The following is a 21,221-nucleotide window of genomic DNA, read 5'->3' on the forward strand; positions in this document are numbered from 1 at the left end:
CACTGCTGGTGTGTTAAATTTTTTGACATAGGGTGCTGCAAGATAACGGGCCTCACATAGCTGCTGCCAGGCCCCTAATCAGCCATGGGCCCCTATACCGCCTCCTCCTGCTGCTGCCAGGTCCAGAGTCTCTCATGCCATGTGCCACTTTCAGGTCTCTTCACACTGCTGGTGTGTTGAATTTTTTGACATAGGGTGCTGGCAGATTACGGGCCTCCTATAGCTGCTGCCAGGCCCCTAATCTGCCGTAGGCCCCTATATACCGCCTCCTCATGCTGCTGCCAGGTCCAGAGTCTCTCATGGGTCCCTGTACGGCCTCCCATTGCTGCTGTCTCCATCGCCACACTCTGCCATGTGCCACTTTCAGGTCTCCTCACACTGCTGGTGTGTTCCATTTTTTGTCATAGGGTGCTGGCAGATTATGGGCCTCCCATAACTGCTGCCAGGCCCCTAATCTGCCATGGGCCCCTATACCGACTCCTCATGCTGTGACGTTGCAACAAGGTGGAATTCAACCCTACATATGTTAGACCGCCTTTACGAACAGCAAAAGGCCATCACAGATTTCCTGATGTTAAAAGCAGATAAAGGTACTCCCTGTGTAACTTAGATGTCAGCCATTGGCAGCTCATGCGTGACACCTGCGCTTGCTCAGGCCCTTTGAGGAGGCCACGCTATTCGTGAGTCGGCAGGACTATGGGATGAACGACGTCATTCCTCTGTTGCACGTCCTGGAACAAATGCTGTTAACAATGGCTGGTCAGGGTGCGGTAGACGTGGCGCACAGATCTCAACGCCACATGGCCCCTGTGGGGGCAGGACTGGAAGAAGAGGAGGAGGTAGAGGAGGACATTGGTGCTCAGGAATTATTGAGTGAAATGGGTGGTTTTTCCACTCAGCGGACAGGAGTGGAGGAGCAGGAGCATCTGGTAGAGGAGGAGGAAGAGGAGACAGAGGACCTAGACGCACCGTGGCAGTATGCTGTGGAGATGGAGGCAGGGAGTCCCTCGCATTCCTTGGCACAAATGGCCCATAGCATGCTCGGTTGCTTGCGTAGCGACAGCCGAATAATAACCATCAGACAGAGGGATGACTTTTGGCTGTCCACCTTGTTGGACCCTCGCTACCGTTCAAAAATGGTGGCCTTTTTCACACCTGCTGAGAGGGAGGCCAAAATAACGTACTATAAAAAACACCTATGTAGTCAGCTGGTCTCTGCCTGTCTGCGCCAACGTCCATCCTCAGACACTGTGGGCCCTGTGCGCTCGTGTTCCGCTGCCATGGCAGCAGGGGAGGGGTGGGGTGGTAGGAGCAGTGGCAGCTCCACCAGCAGCGGCTGCCTCAGTCTGCAGTCGATGATGAGTAGCTTTCTTCACCAGCGCAGTGAGGAAACTACTAACCAGCCGCAGCAGCAGCAGCAGCATCAGGTGGACCTGGAGCAGGACCTCAAACAACAGGCTTAGGCCTACTTGGACAGCACCCTGCCAACCGAGGTAGACAATCCCCTTGACTACTGGGCAACGAAACTTGACCTTTGGCCCCAACTAGCTGAATTTGCCCTTGAAAGGCTGTCATGCCCGGCCAGTAGCGTGGCATCGGAGCGCGTGTTTAGTGCGGCAGGAGGTATTGCAACTCCGCGGAGGACACGACTGTCCACCCAAAGTGTGGAGAGACTGACGTTTGTGAAAATGAATCAGGCGTGGATTAGTCTGGATTTCAAACCACCAGTTCCTGACACAACTGACTAAATCCGCCATGAATCATGCCCCAAACATGTGCCACTTTCAGGTCTCCTCACACTGCTGGTGTGTTCCATTTTTTGTCATAGGGTGCTGGCAGATTACGGGCCTCCCATAGCTGCTGCCAGGCCCCTAATCTGCCATGGGCCCCTATACCGCCTCCTCATGCTGCTGCCAAGTCCAGAGTCTCTCATGGGTCCCTGTACGGCCTCCCATTGCTGCTGCCTCCATCGCCACACTCTGCCATGTGCCACTTTCAGGTCTCCTCACACTGCTGGTGTGTTCCATTTTTTGTCATAGGGTGCTGGCAGATTACGGGCCTCCCATAGCTGCTGCCAGGCCCCTAATCTGCCATGGGCCCCTATACCGCCTCCTCATGCTGCTGCCAGGTCCAGAGTCTCTCATGGGTCCCTGTACGGCCTCCCATTGCTGCTGTCTCCATCGCCACACTCTGCCATGTGCCACTTTCAGGTCTCCTCACACTGCTGGTGGGTTCCATTTTTTGTCATAGGGTGCTGGCAGATTACGGGCCTCCCATAGCTGCTGCCAGGCCCGTAATCTGCCATGGGCCCCCGTACCGACTCCTCATGCTGCTGCCAGGCCCGTAATCTGTCATGGGCCACTGTTGTCGCTTGTTGGCATATTCCGCTCGTTCAGATGCTCCTTCTCCTGCTACTCCTCTTCACGGATTCCGTCAGCAGTCTTTCTTGGAATCCGTTTCCAAGAGACAACAGTTTGCGAGCACGCACCCGACGGTGCAGAAGCTGAACGTCCTCCTGTCCAAGTTGCTGCTGCCAGGCTCGTAATCTGTCATGCGCCCCTGTACCGCCTCCTCATGCTGCTGCCAGGTCCAGAGTGTGTCATGGGCCCCCGTACCGACTCCTCATGCTGCTGCCAGGCCCGTAATCTGTCATGGGCCCCTGTACCGCCTCCCCATGCTGCTGCCAGGTCCAGAGTGTGTCATGGGTCCCTGTACGGCCTCCCATTGCTGCTGCCAGGCCCGTAATCTGCCATGGGCCCCTGTACCGACTCCTCATGCTGCTGCCAGGCCCGTAATCTGTCATGGGCCCCTGTACCGCCTCCTCATGCTGCTGCCAGGTCCAGAGTGTGTCATGGGTCCCTGTACGGCCTCCCATTGCTGCTGTCTCTATCGCCACACTCTGCCATGTGCCACTTTCAGGTCTCCTCACACTGCTGGTGGTTTCCATTTTTGTCATAGGGTGCTGTATGGCCTCCCATTGCTGCTGCCTCCACCGCCACACTGTGGCTCCACACTCTGGTTTTGGCCCCGTGACTGCCCAAATGAGTGAAGTGTGCGGTGATTCTAAGATCGACGGCACTCATCTGCATGTCATACTGACTGACAGTATTATTTCTCTTCCCCAGCAGACTCCAAGGGCATTTAAATTAAAGGTACAGTGTTCTGCACTAATATTAAGTCTCTCTGAAGCCTAGAAACACCCTTTTTTAAGTTAAATTCACAGCGAATTTATTCGACTCGAATCGAATATTGTCCACGAATTCGCCGAATCAGTCGAATCGAATTTTTCATTTCTTCGCTCATCTCTACTGAACAGTTATAATTACTAAGAATATTCATGTTTCTGCATAAGATAAATTTGGACAGGCGAGGGTTGGATGTTGCATGAAATCCCAGTACCTATGGGTACTGTAATAGCTAGCCAAAAACAATATTTTTGAGCTATTCGAGAAATGTTATCTACCAGTAATCAGTGGCATTTAAGAGTTTCTCCTCTGACCTATCAATCTCCTAGATGAATTTGATCAAAAAGATCTTTGTAGTGATATGAATACTATAAGATTTGAACAGTGGTAGGAATTGTTACTGGTGAGTAGAAACTGGTGACAGGTGCATGAATTTAGGGAAATGCACTGGAAAAGGGTGAATTACAGTGTTACTACCTATATCATTGTATCTTCCTGTGTGTGTGGAAATCCTCTAACACTCTTCTATAATACTCACCCGGGTATCAATAGTTGGATCATTGCACTTTGCAAGCTTCCCTGCAAATAGCTGGACACCAAAGCTGGCAAATACCAACATCAGTGTAAGTAATAGAATAGACACCTGCAAATGTAATAAAAACAGTTTTATTAAAGAAGATAAAACTTGACAAAACTGCAGACACTAAACTGATTTTATACATAATGAATTATAATCTTAAAGCAGAGTTCCACTCAAAAGCGTAAGCTCCGTTTATTTGCCTCTCCCCCCCCCTCCGCTGCCATATTTGGCACCTTTTGGGGAGGAGCAGATACCTCTTCTGATAGGTACCTGCTCCCACTTCCGAATCAGTTCGCCGCGGCAAGGTGAGATGGAAGTTCGGCCCCCTCCTTCCTCCTGCAGTCTCCTGGGAACTTTCACAGGTTCCAGAAGACTGCCGGACCAATCAAGAGCGGATTGCTCAGTGGGCACCAGGCTGTGAAGCCACAAGCTGTCACAGCCTGGTGCCCACAGTTGAGATGCCAACGCCATGGAGGAGAGAAGGGACGACGCGGGTGAGTACATCGCTGGACCCTGGGACAGGAAAGTGTGTTAATTAAAAGTCAGCAGCTCCAATTTTTGTAGCTGCTGACTTTTAATAAACACAAAAATGGCTGGAACTCCACTTTAGAGCTACAATTTTTATATACTGTATTGGAGCTGAACAGCTTTCTTCCCCCTGTCTCATGGTCTTCCCCTCTCTGTCTTACTTTTTTGCACCCCTTCTCTTTTTCATTCACATTCTCTCTTTTTCAAGCCCCCCCTCTTCTTTTTACTTACCCTTTCTCTCTTTTTCACTCACCCTCGCTCAATTTTTTTTAACTGGCTCTCTCACTCTTTCCCCTCTTGCTCTCTTTCCCCTCTCTCCTTTTTGCTCTCTCACTCTCTTTTTTTGTCCCGTCTCTTTTACTCCCCCTCTCTCTGTCGCTTCTCTTTTTTTTTCTCCCCCTTTTTTTTCCACGCTCTGTCTTTTTTTTACTCTCTTTCTCTCGCTTATGTTTTCACTCATCCTTTCTCTTTTTCACTTTTTCAACTAAGTTTAGAGCATCCAGTTTATGATTGAGTCATGCCCAATTTCTGTCACACTCACTTTTTGACTTTTTAACTTGAAAGGAAAGCATTTTTCTTGTTGTGGGTATTGTATATATTGTTTATAATGTTTAGATATTGATTGATTTTGCAACCTGAGATCAATAACTGTTTCATAACAGTATATACATTAACATCATATAATCATCATGGGCTTCTAAGTGGATTGCTATAGACCTATCATTCAGTTACGCAAAAGCACTGTGACTGTTTACATAAAACGCCTGATGTAACAGTAGTTCCATTTTATAAACAACCTTGTGGCAAATTGTTTTTACATACCAAAAATATTTCCTTGAAACCGCTAAAGAGCTCACGTACAACTTTCCTCATCTGGGGGACCAGCTTGAATATGCGGAGAGGTCTCAGACATCGCAGTACCATTAAAAGCTGTGTTCCAGACTTTGCGGGAACATTGTATGGCATCCAACAAAGAAAGATCAAGCTGACCTTAACATTTAAAAATATATAATGAGTAATAAACACACAAAACAATGTTAAGCCTTGTCTGATGGTTTAGTTTTCTATTTTCAAATGTCTGTTTTCCAGTATGGAGACTAAAAGCCATATGAAAAAACATATTGCGAACTTCCTGTTTTGCACTTGTGGTTTACCCTTGTACTTATGAATTGAATGCTGCATAATTCACAATGTCAAGTAATAAAAAGATGAAAGCTACTGCAGAATTTTGAGGCAAATGTAACTTTCTTTAATGGCCAATAAATATAAAAGACACGCTGGCTTCTACAATGTAAAAAATAAGAACTGGTAAAACCGTAGAGGAATGTTAAGACTAACGGTATTACAGCTAAATCTTTACAATGAGATAAAGTTTAACAAAGACATTGATAGATGTGGTAATACGTATACTATATCCTGAATTACATTAAGGTGTCCTTTTATCATGCAGTGGTAAATGACTGCTGCTCAGTTCTCTGGCATTCTCAGAGGAGACAGTTCTCTGAATGCCTTTTTATGAAGCGGTGTACATCGCTTATAATAACGCGGAGAGAAGCGATCTACAAACGCTTTGAACACTAGAAAATGGCTGCTGTTACTGTAATCTTGCGAGATTACAGTAAGAGATCAGTCAAACACAGTTTACTAAGCAGTGGTAAATTACCGCTGCTTTGTTTGCGGTTCCCCCGATTCTCCACCTCTGGGCTGGAGAATCTGGAGGGAGAATTTTCACACAGATCACCAATGAAGGGCTGACATCGCTCCTTCATACACTGGCCATCTGTGTGCTGAGATGATCAGCGAAGAACATGTTCTCCGCTGATCATCTCTGTTTCCTAAACCACTAATGATCGGAGATCAGCAACGATCCTCAGGATCGCCGCTGATCTCAGTTTCATAAAAGGACACCTAAATTCTATTCAATAAATAACAGTAAATCAGTTTCAAAGTTGGGAAATTCAAACTAAACATATGAAGAAAATTTTTTATTATTATTATTATACAGTATTTATATAGCGCCAATAGTTTGCTCAGCGCTGTACATTATAATTTATAAACATAGGTTACATTTAATGGAAATAACCCAAATAAGTGTTTATGATCTAGTCTGTAGGAAAGTTATAGAGTTCACAAACTATGGTATATATCTGAAAATTGATCATTCCTGATGTACTGACTGCCTATGTCAGGACAGTACAAATAACCCCCAAATAACCCCATTTGGAAAACATATGTTCCAAGGTATTTAATAAGAGACATGGTGAGTTTTTGGCAAGTTGTCATTTTTTGTCATAACCTTTGGAGAATGAGGAAATTTTAAAAATACATACTGTAACCAGTGCAGTACAGCGTCATCATATAACTGGCGTGGCGGTGATCTGGGACACTGACTGGTAACAGTATAATAAATAATTTTTTTTAACACACTTTGACCAGAGTAATATAATGTTACCATGGTAATGTTGTACTACTCTGGGGAAGTGATCAGGATTTTGTTTACACGTTATGATTGCTTATAGCAGTGAATTTCACTGCTATAAGCAAGTATTTTACTGAGTGAAATCGAATCAGTTTGTTTTGTTGTGATTAGCTGTGATTGGCCACAGCTAATCACATGGTACAGATGGGCTGTGATTGGCCCTTTCTGTACCATATGATCACTGTGACCAATTGCAGCTAACAACACAATTGTAACAATGAATGGCACGAATCGAAGCCAATCATTGTTTACAATTGTCATGTGCTCCGCTGTTATTGGTCACAGCAATCACATGGTACCAGCAGCGGGACGGTACACTGATCAGCCATTGGCTGTGTCCGGTGGACACAGCCGGTGACAGATTGCGCCTGCAGCATGGCTGCATACGAGGCTCGTTTCACCTCAACATCAAATTGCTATAAGCTGGGCGGGAACCGGTGAAGAGCTATAGGCATCTCAAGATTCGTCATATTAAACACTTCTGTGAATGTCAAATGCTTGCATCCCTTGCCATGTGCAGTGATTCCTTCTGCAAACCCCTATATTATTACATGTAGCAAAGCAAGGGTTGTCAGGAGGAGGTGCACTACACAGCAGCAGTTTAAGAAGCTGACATACTCAAAAGTGTCAAAAGTGCAAAGGCCTGTACTCTGCAATTGAGCATAGATTGAAGGAACCAATGTCTGGACTGGCAAAATCAAAAATAACTATAATCAGTGCCGCTTAGTACTATGCAATAAACAGACCAACCCCTTAATTGCTCTTTACTACTCTGTGTAATCACTCAAAGCAAAAAACAAATAAAAAAAAAGATCTACATGTTCCAAATAATTTGTCCATGTTTACAGCTTTAAATATAAAAGCCCCTTTAAGTGCAATTATAACTTTCCTATTAATTTCTTATCAAGGTTTACATATCAATTTGCTGGTTATCTTCAGTGCACTGATGTGAACAAAATATCAAATTGGAAGCAGAGAGGACTATATAGTCTTTCTTTTTCTGAGCTTGCTTGTTTCAAGCGTTATGGCGGATGGATTTGGGTTGTAAATCATCTGGTGGATGGAGTGGTGGGATATACAAGAACCCCAGTTAAAGAGGAAGGCGCATATGACCTAATATATGTTGAGTCTACTCTTAAGGCGAGAGCATAAACTTTGTTGTGACGGGGATGTGCACTTTGTATGAAAGATACTCACAAAACACCAGTGATAAGAATTTAAATTTTCAAACAAGAAGAATGATTAAACTTCACACATATTGAACACTATAAACATAATAAAGGAATATACCTTGGACATATGGATAACTGTGTACACATGGACATTATATTCTGAAATCTCTACTTATCATATAGGATAGTGTGGTGCAATGGATAATTGTGTATACATAAGTATTAAATTCTGAAATCTCCACTTATAAGATAGTGTGGTGCAAAGAGAGTGATCACATATGTCTTTGTTGGTCGGTACATACGGATAACTAATCTGTGCATATGGATAGCTAGTATTATTGGAGAAGAATGTATATACACAGATATATTGCACAGAACTTATTTAAGGCACTTAACCTCCTCGGCGGTATGATTCTTTCTGATTTTTTGTGCTGAAAGCGGTACCATTTTTTTGCATGGAAATATGTAGTTTTTTATTGTAGGCTGTAATTTTTAGGAATAACTCACTGAAATCTGTACGAACAAGAGTCTAGTAAACATTCCGGATATGATAAAATTTGAAACACAAAATCATAAATTATAATTTAATAAATAATCATAAAAAATAATAATATAATAATAATAAATTTAATTCAATAATATAATCAAACCAAAAACACTGAAATTTGAAATACAGAGGCAAATTCACACATCGCTGAGCAAAGTCGCAAAATCGTTTTCAGTGTCTGATGCCGAATTTCCCCACGAATCATTATCACTCAATTCTGCAAGTGGTTCTGATTTACTATCGCTGCTCTAAAACCGCTTTTGACGTAAAGGGACGCTTTTTGGACTTTTCTAAGTTTCCAGGCAGAAAGAACAGTCAAAATGCAGGCAGGGCACAGGACAAAGCAGTAGGGACAAAATATATGTGAAATGCTTTGAAACAGCTATGACAGCAAAAATGAATTTTTTTAAAAATTTCAAATTTGCCGCCGGTTCCGGCGCCCGTACGTCCCGACGTCACAGGGACCGGAACACAGAAGCCGGATGCCAGCATCGGCCGGAGGAGATGGCCGGGGACGCTGCAGGGGACACATCGCGGGAGCGCTGGAGAAGGTAAGTGCTGCAGGGACCCCCAGAGCAGCGCCGCATGGTAAGCCCGAGTGTAGTTCGGGGTTACCGCTCTTGGTATAGAAATTTTACCCCGAGCTACACTCAGGATTACCGCTAAGGAGATAAATACTTGATAAGGAATTAATAGGAAAGTTATAATTGCACTTTAAATGGACATTTATATTTAAAGTGGTACACACAGACAAATTATTTGGTACATGTGGATAATTTTTTTTTTGCTGTTTTTTGTTTTGAGTGAAGACAAAGAGCACTTTATGAAGAGCAATTAAAGGGCATAGATTGGTCTGTTTATTGCATAGTACTGCACGGCACTGATTATATATATTTTTTATTTATTTAACTTGTGGGAAGTGTGCAGCAGTACATAAAGTATACATATATTCACGAGTGAAATTATAGGAGTGATTGCACTTGGGTATTATTGGTTGATTTGATTCTTGGAATAGTAAAATGCCACTTCTTTTGCTGTTCTTGATTTTACATTTTTTATCCACGTAACATAGTTAAGAGCAAAAGTCCATTTACACATGATTTTCAGTGTTTCCAAGTAATTATCATTCCTTGTTATTGACCTTGGATTGGACTTTGGACTACACTCCTTTGCCTTTTGGACTTGACCCTGATTACCCTCTGAGCATTGCCTGCCCTTAACCCAGACTGCCATTGGACCATCCTGCCTGTCTGCCTACCTCAGATACCAGCTTGTTGAGCTTAACTCATGCCTGTCCCGATGTGGTAGCCAAGTACTGGTAGGCCTGCTTGCCTTATGGGAAAGGGGGCTGCTATAGGTGAAGATCTCATAGCCAGCTATAGTGTCGGACCATCAACTCTAGGTGTAGGCTTGACAAAATGTAAATTAGATTTTCCACAAGCCTGGATCAATGTTCTTGTTTCATTCATCCATACTCAAGTAAATCCTCAATTAAAATATTAAACATATAGGGATTGTATACTTGTGATATACAGTATGTACTGTACAGTGATATAAATATCAACCTATAACATAAACATTTTAACTTACAAGATATATGAATATGTCCATCACTCCTCCAAAATCCCTTATAACAGCCGTGGGAGTAAAAAATAAGCCATCTGCCATAATCTTCAGGTTCAGTTCAATGCTCATGAATATGACAAAAACATACTCTGCAATCTGACACAGAAGAAAATGAGGATTAAAAAAGTGGATGTTAAGTGTAGGAAATAAAAAAAGTAAATTTATTAAAAGTTTTACCTGCAAAGTTGGTGTGTGCATTACTCTCCTAAAGGGGGATTCAAACATCATGGATATACAGGAACAAATGGTAACAACGATCATGACCCAGTCAAGGTAAGTCACCAATCCCAATAGGTCACTGTAAAAAAATAGACACTGGTTGGTATAAATTTCAATCCCCTTTTCATTATCATTCGTTTTTTTTAGGTCAGTTTGAGAAGAGTTAATTATATTTCACTACATGGAGATTATGCATTTCTTCCATACTACACTGAACAATTACAAATGCCTACAGTTATTGGTGTTGGTATGGGTATAATTGATGTAAACGGATCAGGTTGTGTTACATTGCCATTGTCCCTCATCATATACATACTTAGGGTTGAATGGAAACCCTGACACCAAAAAATCCCAAAATTTTTACTATGGATATTGGTGGTTTAAAGATGGTCAGAAATGCTTTATTAAAAGCATGTGTTTCAATGACAAACAGATATTACACAACTAGGCACAAATATGATAATGGTTAAGGGAGAAAAATGATAGCTATTGCACGGAGTGACTCAGAATCTCTTCTTATTGGGTCCCCTGCTGGTACCTTTGACTCCTCCTCTTCTAGGTATGCCATGGCACACCTGCAGGCTCGATCCTGAGCTGAGCTGTGTGCATCTATTGACTCACACAGTGTGGCTCAGCCATGTCCCCTGCTCTCTGCTTACAGGACTTGATTGACAGCAGTAGGAGCCAATGGCAGTTGCAGGTGGCCACAGCTCTGGATCGAGACAGGATTCAGGTAAGTATGAAGAGGGGTTGAGGTAAGGGCCGGATACACTGTAACATTTTTACCTTAATGCAGGGAATGCATTAAAGTACTGTAAACAATGTTCAGGCTTTAGGGCTTTAGAACCACTTTAATTGATAAAAATATTTGTTTAACTGTTGATTTGCTATATGTCAACTCAGTTCCTATCTGGCACCAGTAAATCGAACAGGAAGGCCAGGGGAAAAAAATACAGAGAGGTTCAACCTTCTCTACTCCACATAAAAGTGTAATGCTCTCTGTGTTCATTTCCTATCACTCCCTGTCCCAGGTAGCACAAACAGCAATCAAATCTGCTGGAGGTTCTAAACCTTCCATACACTCTCCAAATCTAAAAATAAAAACATTTGGGGTAGACATCTATTTTAACTTCACCCCAATCTCAACCTAACACTTAGAGTCTATTTATAAAGCAGTGAATGTGAATTTCACCAAACAATTAATCACCCTCATTTAAAATATATGCACCTAGAAGATTTACCTGCAGAGAATGTTTGATGAATGTCAGATTTACGGCTTTAGACATATGCCTCTTATAGTCTATCTCTAGCATTTTTTTAAAGTATAAGTTCACTTTTTAAAAAAATGCACATCTTTTTGCAGGTAAAAATATTTGTACTATTATTTTTTTTATCAGGAGCCTGCAAAGCATTTCACCCACAATCAGCAGATGATGGGTTCAATGCAGGTCTCCCGCAGACTGTCAGTGTAAGCTTTCTGCTCATACCTCGTACAGGTAGGCAGTTACACAATGACAAGAAGTATCAATGAACTAACTAGAGTGCTCAACAGCACCCTGGTAGTTCATTGAGAACTACAAGCAGTCAGCCGCAAAGCCTAACAGTAGTTGTAGTTCTCCCATTCACAGAACTCTGTGAAGGAATGACATAAATGGATGGGCAGAGCCCAGTATAGACATGTTTTGTTTTTTTTAAAATTGTTTCCTAAACAAAAGGATAAGGAATGCGACAATGCTGGGTAGAAAGACGAAGCTCGTTAACCCTTAAGGTAAACTGACTAATTCAACTAGTCAGAAGAGAAAAAAGAATATATTGGACTGCCGTCCATGGACGTTATGGGCACCACATCACAGAGTACATTTTCTTTAAAATATAATCTTTATTTCTGCTTATTTAAAAAAACATTAACACTGATTAAAATACAACTCAAGGCAGCATCCTGCACCCTTGTGTATGTCGATATCGTGGTGGTCACAAATGAAGGCGGGGCAGATTATCTCATTGGTGATATGTCACATGGACTGACCCAAACACCGCATGCCATCCCAAGATAAAATAGGATTGGGTAACAGAGGAGGAAAAAGAGAAAGAAGCCAATTTGTCCTAATGAGTACAAATGTCACTTGATACAAGTGTTTCTAATTTGATCATGACCAAAAATATCCCATAATTTCCACAATGTACAGTACATCAAAAGTAAAACAAACATTCACTGGTCATCCATAATAATATGGGGGTCATCAATACACACACTAGTATGTAAGGGCAGAGCTCACAGCAGTCAATATACAAAGATGTTTAACAGTCCATCACACAGCTTGGAATCCCCAACCACATCCCTATCTACCTAAGGTTACAGGATGCTACTTTGAGTGATATATTAATAAATGTTAATGTTTTTTGAATATGCAGAAATAAAGACTGTATTTTAAGGAAAATATACCCTGTGATGTGGTGCCCATAATGTCCATGGACTGCGATCCAATATATTCTTTTTTCTGACTTTTTTCCATTGGTGACTGTGTGGGGAGGTGTGGGGAGAAGATCCCCGGCCCACTGTCACAGAGATAGGGAATTAGGGCTGAGAGCTGCAGGAGTGGGAACATGTTACACGGGAGCTGCAGTACTTAGTAATTAAACAAAGGAACACATTAATTACTGTATACCCAGCCATGCTGCATTACAGTAATAAACACTGTGGCTTCAATTGGGCTTTAAGATTGCTCCCTAGTCCTAACCCTAATCTAATCCTTATCCTAACCTTTTACACATAGTTAGTCCCTGCAGATCCATACTTACCTTCTCCTGAGTAGAGTATTAAGAAATCTTCTAGTCTTGCAGTAAAACCTATCTGTGTCCAGATCCCAGCACTGAAAATGACTTTAAAGTAGAACTATAGGCAAAATGTTTTTCATTTTGGATATAATAAGGGAGGTGTCAGAGTCTGGGCCTTCTGCGGTGAGTGGCAATGTTTCTTCTTGCTGAGCCACCTGGAATTCCGGATAGCTCCCTTGACAATTATTTGGATGCTCCTACCTTGACCTTGTTTATCATGAACCTTGAACCCTTTGCTCCTCCCATGAACTTCCTGATATAAGTCATGTCTCTGCACTTCCTGTTTGCCAGATTATTGTGCTCTCCAGCCAGTATCGTGCTCTTTATCATCTCTGCTGTTATCCGTATTTTGCTATCACTCGTTATTGACCCTTGGCTTGTTCTCGACTACGCTTCTGCCTGATCAAAACCTACGACTGCTCCTTAGCAACCTTGGCTTGTTTACTGACCATACTTCGGTTTGATCCTTACCTGTTTATACGCTACTGGACCTCTGCTTGCTCACCTCCTGGTGGGGTGATCCTGAGGCCCGCGACCTGGTGCTAACACGCAGCCAAATCCATCGCCACTATTGAACACTGGTTAGTACTCAGACTCCGCATCTCGGGTGATCCCACTCCTCCGCCACGGTGACCTGTCTGTGTACCTATCCTGCTAGTCTCAGGTAAGCCTTTCCACTGCTATAGCAACTGGTCTTTGAGCCTGACCCCTGATCGTGACAGGAGGGTTATAACCCGTCAGGTGTTTTTGCCACCTTTGTTCCACTGCGGGGACTTTCCTTCACTTCCTCTCCCATAGCCAAAATAGAAAGAGAGTGGAAACCTCTCCAAAGCGAGGGAAGCCCTGGTTTTGACCAGGGTCACCAGAACTAGTGACACTATTGGAAGATTTGCCCTCTATTACTTTTTTGGGGATTGTCTTTTACTTTCACCTTTGATAATAATGATAAACATGACAAATAAAAAGGGTGAGTCTCCATTATGGCGACCCAGGCTACATTAAAAACCTTGCAGGTGTTCTAATCCCTCTCTGCCCTATTCAAAACTAAAATAAAAAAGTTTTGTCTTTAGTTATATTTTAGGTCCATCAAATACACCTGAAATGTAATGCCCATTTATGTGTAAGTGTATGTAAATGTATCCATTATAGTGTGTGCACGTTATTGTTGCATTCATTTGATCCTTAAAGGCATTTACAGCTTAAACCTGTCTCAGCATTACACTCATTGTACAAAAAAGTATATGTGTTCAACAATAATGATCCCAGCAATAGCAAAATCATCTGAAACTAGATTAGTTTTAGGGAGATATTAAACATCATAAAAATTAGGTGGAGGAAATTTGATTTTTGTACTAATAAACCTAAGACTGTATAGACAGGTCTTGCAGGTTAGCCTCGAGATATATACAGTATGCTCCTGAATACAATTTTCTATCAAATACAATAACTCAAAGGACATTTTCAAATTTCATAAAATCATTTGAAACAGCTTTATAGTGAAGATTGTAAAATAAAAGATAACTAAATTCGTGCCAGAAATGAATTGGTAGTTGGTAATTAGATCTTGGCTTGATTATAACATGAGATTTGTGAACAATTTTCGCCATATGAACACATTCCCACCATGTGGTCTTATCAGAGTAATACACAGTATAAACCTGCCAGGGTTCTTTCAGTTATGGTGTGACTCATTAATTATATTTCTCAAGTGACATCAAATGCTCTTGCCTGATAGGAATTCCTCTGACACAGAAAGAATCCAGACAATTTCAGGCCATTACATGGATTAGGGCCACATAAGGAGAGAAATCTGCTACAAAGTAACACATCTTTAGAGCAACATAATCTGTGCCCTTTATGGAATCCTGGCAGATTACAGATGTAGACATTTGTATAAAAGACCATTATAGGATTTGTTATTAAGAGGGGATGAAAAGGAAGATCTGTAGTGATGGACTGAACAGACTACAAAAGAAGATGAAGGAAAATAAAAGGATAATGAGTATTATTCAGGTGGAACTGAGCAATAATCCACAAGTAGAGGAGAAAAAAAATTATTGAAAGGAATAGATATGGTCTGCTCATATTATTGTCCCCTATTTATACCAAGGGCTTCTTTTAGTACATCTAATTACTTATCCAACAACGATTAAATATAAAAGGATTAGGTCTACCTTTCTATGATCAATTGACATTATAAAACATGTCTTTATGAGCAACACTCAGAAAACATATTTTAGTTATAATGCCAGACATTGTTTTGGGTGAAGCAATGGAGGTTTAGAAATGCTGTCAAGTTTTTATTTGCTTCTATAACCCCACTGGGTAGCTCTGACCCCTCCAATTGTAACTGTAAATCCAGAATTGTCCTGTAGCGGCACCTGTTCCATTGACAACTGTAGGATTCAATTTCACTTTAGAGAGATTTCCTGACTCATATTGTGGAGCTGTGGGACAGGAAGTTCTGGGAAACCACTGCAGTGGATGCATAGACAGCAATAAAACATGACAGTGGTTCCAACCCAAAAAATACATAGTGACGTTGTTGATAAAATGTTTTCTCTGACAGCACACCAGCTACTAGTTTGATATCTGATTAGCACTCACTAGTCACTTGGCAACCCAGCATGCAGCTTTCAACAGTATAGTCATACTTACAAATCTGGCCACACCGACATCTCCAGTGACACTAATACAGTGATCAGTGTTTTAATTATGTACTGTCACTGTACTAATGACATTGGGAAGGGGTTGAAATCTAGGGGCAATCAAAGGGTTAACTGTGTGGCTAACATTTGTAATGTGTGAAATATGTGCTGCTTTTACTACTAGATGTGAATGTTTTAACTCCCTGCTTTGTAGGGAGAAAAAAAAAACAGCCACATCACTGTTCTCTGTTCAGAGCTCTGTGTTGTTTGTCAATTGTTAAACCAATCAGCAGGTCCCGGCCATAAATCATTGGCCAGGACCTGCTGATCGGTTTGTGCTCTAGCAAATGACAGCACAGAAAGGGCAGCTTGCATGGGCACACCCCCTACACAGAAATGCCAGATCATGTATGTGATCTGGCACAGTGGGGCCGCTCTGCCACAGTAGTTAAGCTGCCATTGTGTACCTTTGAATCATTTTGCTGTATCAACAAAGTAAATATATATATATATATATATATATATATAGAAACAAAATGACACCTAAACACAACAAAACAAAAAAATGCCATGGTTATGAAATTGTAAAAAAACCTTATATAAACACATAGTGGCTACTTTATTAAGTACACTTGTGCATTAGCTAAACAGGTAGTTTAGTTGCAGCATGGCTGCAACATAAATTAGGCGGACATATAAAGCTCAGTTGTTTTTTTGTGAAATATTGAAATGAGAAATGTGTGTAATCTAAGCTGATTTGACCATGAAAAAGTTCTGCATTCCAGCCAGATGTGATAGTTGCAGTATCTCAGAAACTGATGACAGCCTGGAAATTTAACGTAATACAATTCGTAGACTTTTAAAAACAAAAACACCTTGTTAATGAAATATGTTACAGGAGAATGGTCAAACTTGTTTAGGCTGACAGAACACTAAATCAGTCTGCTGTAAAGACAGCTTTTGGCATGCAATGGTATTAATCCTGTATACAAAAAATATTCATTTCGCAAAATGGATGTTAGTGATTATTCACTAACATCCATTTTGCGAAATAAATATTTTGCAATATTTACCATATATTATGGTAAAGCTGTATTAACTTTGAATATCCAAATGTGTGCAAGGGAAAAAAACAATAGAATTCTTGTTATTGCACAATTGATTATTTAAAGCAATTCACTTTGCAAAGTGAACATACACTTTGCTAAATTACATAAATAATCCTAATTGTATTAATCCATGGATCAATCCTGTTTTGTGTCAATCCAGGGTGGTGGCAGATATAATCATGTATAGTCAGTGGCGTCCCGAGGCAGGTTCGGCGGTGCGGTCCGCACCGCGTGACACCAACAGCACGGGGTGACACCGGACCTGCTCCACAAAAAGGTAAGTTGTAAAGCAAGCCGACGATCCCCGCAGGATGGATCCGATCCATCCTGTGGGGATTGTCGGTTTTCTTTACAACTTACCTTTTCTTGGAGAGGGTCCGGTGTCACCCCGTATAGGTTGCACGCCGACAATCCTCGGACCCACTCCAAGAAAAGGTATGTTGTAAAGAAAGCCGACGATCCCCACAGGATGCATCGGATCTGCGGATTGAGCATAATGGATCAGAGTCTGATCCATTATGCTCAATCTGCAGATCTGATCCATTCTGCGAGGATCGCCGGAGGGGGTGTCACCAAGTGTTACCGCACCGGGTGACACCTACCCTAGGGACACCTCTGTGCATACTTTGAATTCCAAAGAATACATAAGTGTTGTAGGTAACCAAGCGCACACTCTTATGGGTACTAGATAAGTGCATACTAAGGTGTGTGTGTTTATATATATATTAAATAATATATATTTATCCTAGATTGTAAGCTCGAAAGAGCAGGGCCCTTGAACTCCTCGTGTTTTGCATTGTATTGTTATCGTACTGTCACATGTTCTCTCCCCCTTTGTAATGTACAGCGCTGAGCGAACTGTTGGCGCTTTATAAATACTGTATAATAATAATAATTTATTCTGAATGTACTTACTATAGCTGGTGGTATTTGGTATTTTTTACTGCTCCAGTAATAGGATCCGTCTTAGAGCTGAATAAAACAGGAAATGTGGCAAAATTAGTAAAAATGTAATCCTTTCCAAAATATACAACCCATAAATAACCTTTATGACTAATTCACTGAGCAATTTTTCTATTATTGCTAAAAGAGGATGAAAGACAAATGAACAATATTTCCTGGGTAATAATGTTTTCTTTGGCTAATTTAGAAGCGAGTTCAGGAGTGATGCCAGATCTCCGCTGTGCACCATGGATAAATTGCATAATACTGAGGATCAGGTAGCCATATTTGAATTTGGACATGACTGAGTTCTCATGGGGCTAAGCAGGAATTTCTTCATGTTTTAAGCGACAGTTTAAACAATAGCAATATTAATGTTGAAGAATTAAAGATAAACAACGAACATTTTCTTCTTTTAAAATTAGCAGGCCATTCATAGTAGCATGACAAGAGCAATGAGCAATATATTAAGTAATAAGGAATCAATACAAGTGTTGTATCAGAGAAAAATAGGTCAAAAGAGAGTCTTGGATATCTTTCAACCTTATTCAATTTGTACATGACAAAAAATACAGTGAGGGACATTTCTGAAGCATTTGGTTTACAAAATTAGACACAAATGAGGCTAGATGTCAGTCAGCAAAGTCTATATAACCCATTGGAGAGATATTTTCCCTTCACGTGTTCTTGCAAGCTTTGGTGGTGTGGTCCTATAGCGTTTTACCATGCCATTGTTTTAGCCTCACAGGTGACAATCCGTACATCATTAGAGGCATACCCTGCCTATTCCTGTTTCTGAATTGGGTGTTATATTGATGGTATCATCAATATGTAGGTCCAGGAACAAGAAGAGTTGCCTGGTAATAGTTTGAACTACCACTAATATAATGGTTGCATGAACTGGATCACCTGAAAGGCAATCTAGTCAGACACCTTGAAAGTGTCCAGAAAGTCAATATGCAACCTCCCCAGCCATAGTTGCAGACATCTGGAGTTTCTCATTACTGAAAGCAGAGCATATAAGCCTTGGTATCTGTTTTCAGCACACCAATCACTATATTTCTATGATGCAACAGAAAAATACAGGTTCCCTATTCAATAGAAATCCAGTCCTTATTAGTATAAAGTATTAACTGTGCTTCCCTAATAAAAACTGTTCCAGCAGCAGCAGCCCTTTCACTCACTTCACAGCTTCCGAAAATAATTCATGTATATTTCTGTAAGCCATGCCACAAACCTTCCCTCAACCACCCTACATAGAGTGCACACATCAAGGTCAGTGTGCACTTCTGAAATAGACATTCACACTTAGAAATTATGGGGCATCTGTCTCCTCCACAGCAAATCATGATCAAGATAACAAGACAGTGTTCAGAAACCCTTTCTTCTCAAAAAGAACATGCACTGCAGCCAGAACAGAGCACCCCTTTAGTAACAGTAAGATTATTGTTGTCTATCCAATATTTGTTTTACCTTTCATACACTTCCCTGCCTTCTTTTTCAAAGAGAAGACATTTTTGTTAGCTTCAGGTTACTCGAGTAAAAGCTTATACAAGGTGAAGGTTATCCTAAAAGATAGTGCAGATGATTAGCGGCTTAGGCTACAATATGCCAGGAGAATAGAGTGGCAGGGGAGCATAAGGGAGGTGAGTTTAACAAATGGGGGGAAAGGGCATGCATGGGGAACTTTAAAGCAAAACAAAGCAAAAAAAAAAGCACCCTCTGGTACCATAACCCACTAACAGGGTTTCTGCTTGCTGTCCTAGTTCCTGCTACCTCCAACAAAGATCCTGAGCATAAGCTGGCTGTTTCTGAGAGCTGTTTTTGCACACTGGCACTCCCTGTCCCCTATGTGAATATAATATGGCTTTGGGGTTTCTGTTCAGGCCCTGTGTTGCATTATGGGAGGGCAGGGGAAATCTCACATGTTTCTCCATGCCCAAGAGCACTTGGATTTTAAATCCAGAGGCAGTCATTTATGCTATTCTTTTTTCTTTTGTTCTTCTTTCTTCTTCAATGATCTAGCAGGCCCAGTTTACTGTTGAGGTCGGTAGAATACATTCTGCGTTGACCAGACCTCACGCCGCTGGATAGTTTATGCTACAAAACCAGCAACCATTGACAAATTAAGAGTAGCCACTGAAAAAGAATGTGCCCAAATATCAAACGAAATGATCCTCAATGAGTGTGATTCTGTTTTGCTTCACGTAATTGGCAATGCCTGGACCATAATGGTCATCAGTTTGAGAACAGGTGCTAAGTATAAGAAAAAAAAAAAGTACATTTGTTTTTTTTATTTTAGAATTTTAAAGTGAACTGTATGGTAATAAATACCGGTGTTATAATCCTTCAAATTGTGTATACGTTTCTTTGGGACAACCTATAGTTTGCTGTAGCACTGTCTACAATAATTTGTAAACATTTTATTCTTCCATAAAATACTTTGTTCCATCTTTTTTTTGCATTTCAGTGCTCCTGATTTCCCACAGCTTCTTTCAGCAACTTTCTGTCTATTTGCTGCAGCAGTGGCTGCACATCAATGCTTAAAGCTGGGTTTCTGATGGTGACAAAAGCAAAACCTGCCCACACAGCTGCTTATAAGGCCCAGGTCACACTTTCAATCCTTCATTTGGCAGCAAAAATACTCACCTGCTTTGTCCTCAGGCTGTCACTGGCTGGATGAATAAGACCTCCTCCTCTCATTATTGGAAATGTCACTTGCCAGAAAGAGAGGATCACCTCACTCACCCAGCCAGGGAGTTGTTGATATACTGTAGTTGTCACAAGCAACAGGTGGGCCTAAGGTCTAAGGGAGACATGCAGAAGATGGAATAATCCAATCATAGTATAAAGCAGCAATAAAGATGCAGACTGCTTTTCTACTGTTCATCATCACTAAGATACACAAAGAAGAAGGGTATGTATATGTGTGGAGGGCCACCTCAGATTTCCTCCCCAGGGCTGCCAATAAGGGGGTACCTCTGAGCCTCCTGTAGGGGGCCCAGGCCCTGTCACTTTGACATGAGGGCCCAACCAGGTGGCAGCTTCAGTTCTTGTATGATCAGTGTAGCAGCCAATAGTGCTGCTTATCTGAGTAAGAAGGCGGTCCTGCCAACAAGGCAAATACACTGCACTGGCTGCAGCGACAGTTGCTCCTCCTCCCACCAATCCTTATCCAATCAGCAAGCACAGTAACCCCCCTTCTCCAGCCCACCACATTTGGCTGTAAACAGAAGATGCTAGAGGCTGGAGCAGGACTGAATGGAGGCGCCAGGAGGGAGAGACAAAGTACCTGAAGCACGGAAGCTAAAAGATGAAGGTATGATCAGAATTACAGCAAACAAATCATGC

The 21,221-nt window shown here is 41.7% G+C and overlaps 1 protein-coding gene across 2 annotated transcripts in view; it reads right to left on the reverse strand.

Moving 5' to 3' along the window:
- Window positions 1-21,221, reverse strand: part of NALCN (sodium leak channel, non-selective) — a 694,063-nt gene that overhangs the window by 108,851 nt on the left and 563,991 nt on the right. For both annotated transcript variants that reach the window (XM_089679951.1, XM_089679950.1), the window contains 5 exons: window positions 17,844-17,900; window positions 10,295-10,415; window positions 10,082-10,213; window positions 5,116-5,283; window positions 3,724-3,828 (listed from right to left, as the gene is read on the reverse strand). In XM_089679951.1, the coding sequence (XP_089536077.1) occupies window positions 3,724-3,828; window positions 5,116-5,283; window positions 10,082-10,213; window positions 10,295-10,415; window positions 17,844-17,900 (583 nt within the window). The remainder of the gene's footprint in view (window positions 1-3,723; window positions 3,829-5,115; window positions 5,284-10,081; window positions 10,214-10,294; window positions 10,416-17,843; window positions 17,901-21,221) is intronic.

This window comes from Staurois parvus, unplaced genomic scaffold, assembly GCF_062004578.1.
Source record: "Staurois parvus isolate SC_StPar_1 unplaced genomic scaffold, SC_StPar_1.0 ptg000233l, whole genome shotgun sequence".
Taxonomy (NCBI): domain Eukaryota; kingdom Metazoa; phylum Chordata; class Amphibia; order Anura; family Ranidae; genus Staurois; species Staurois parvus.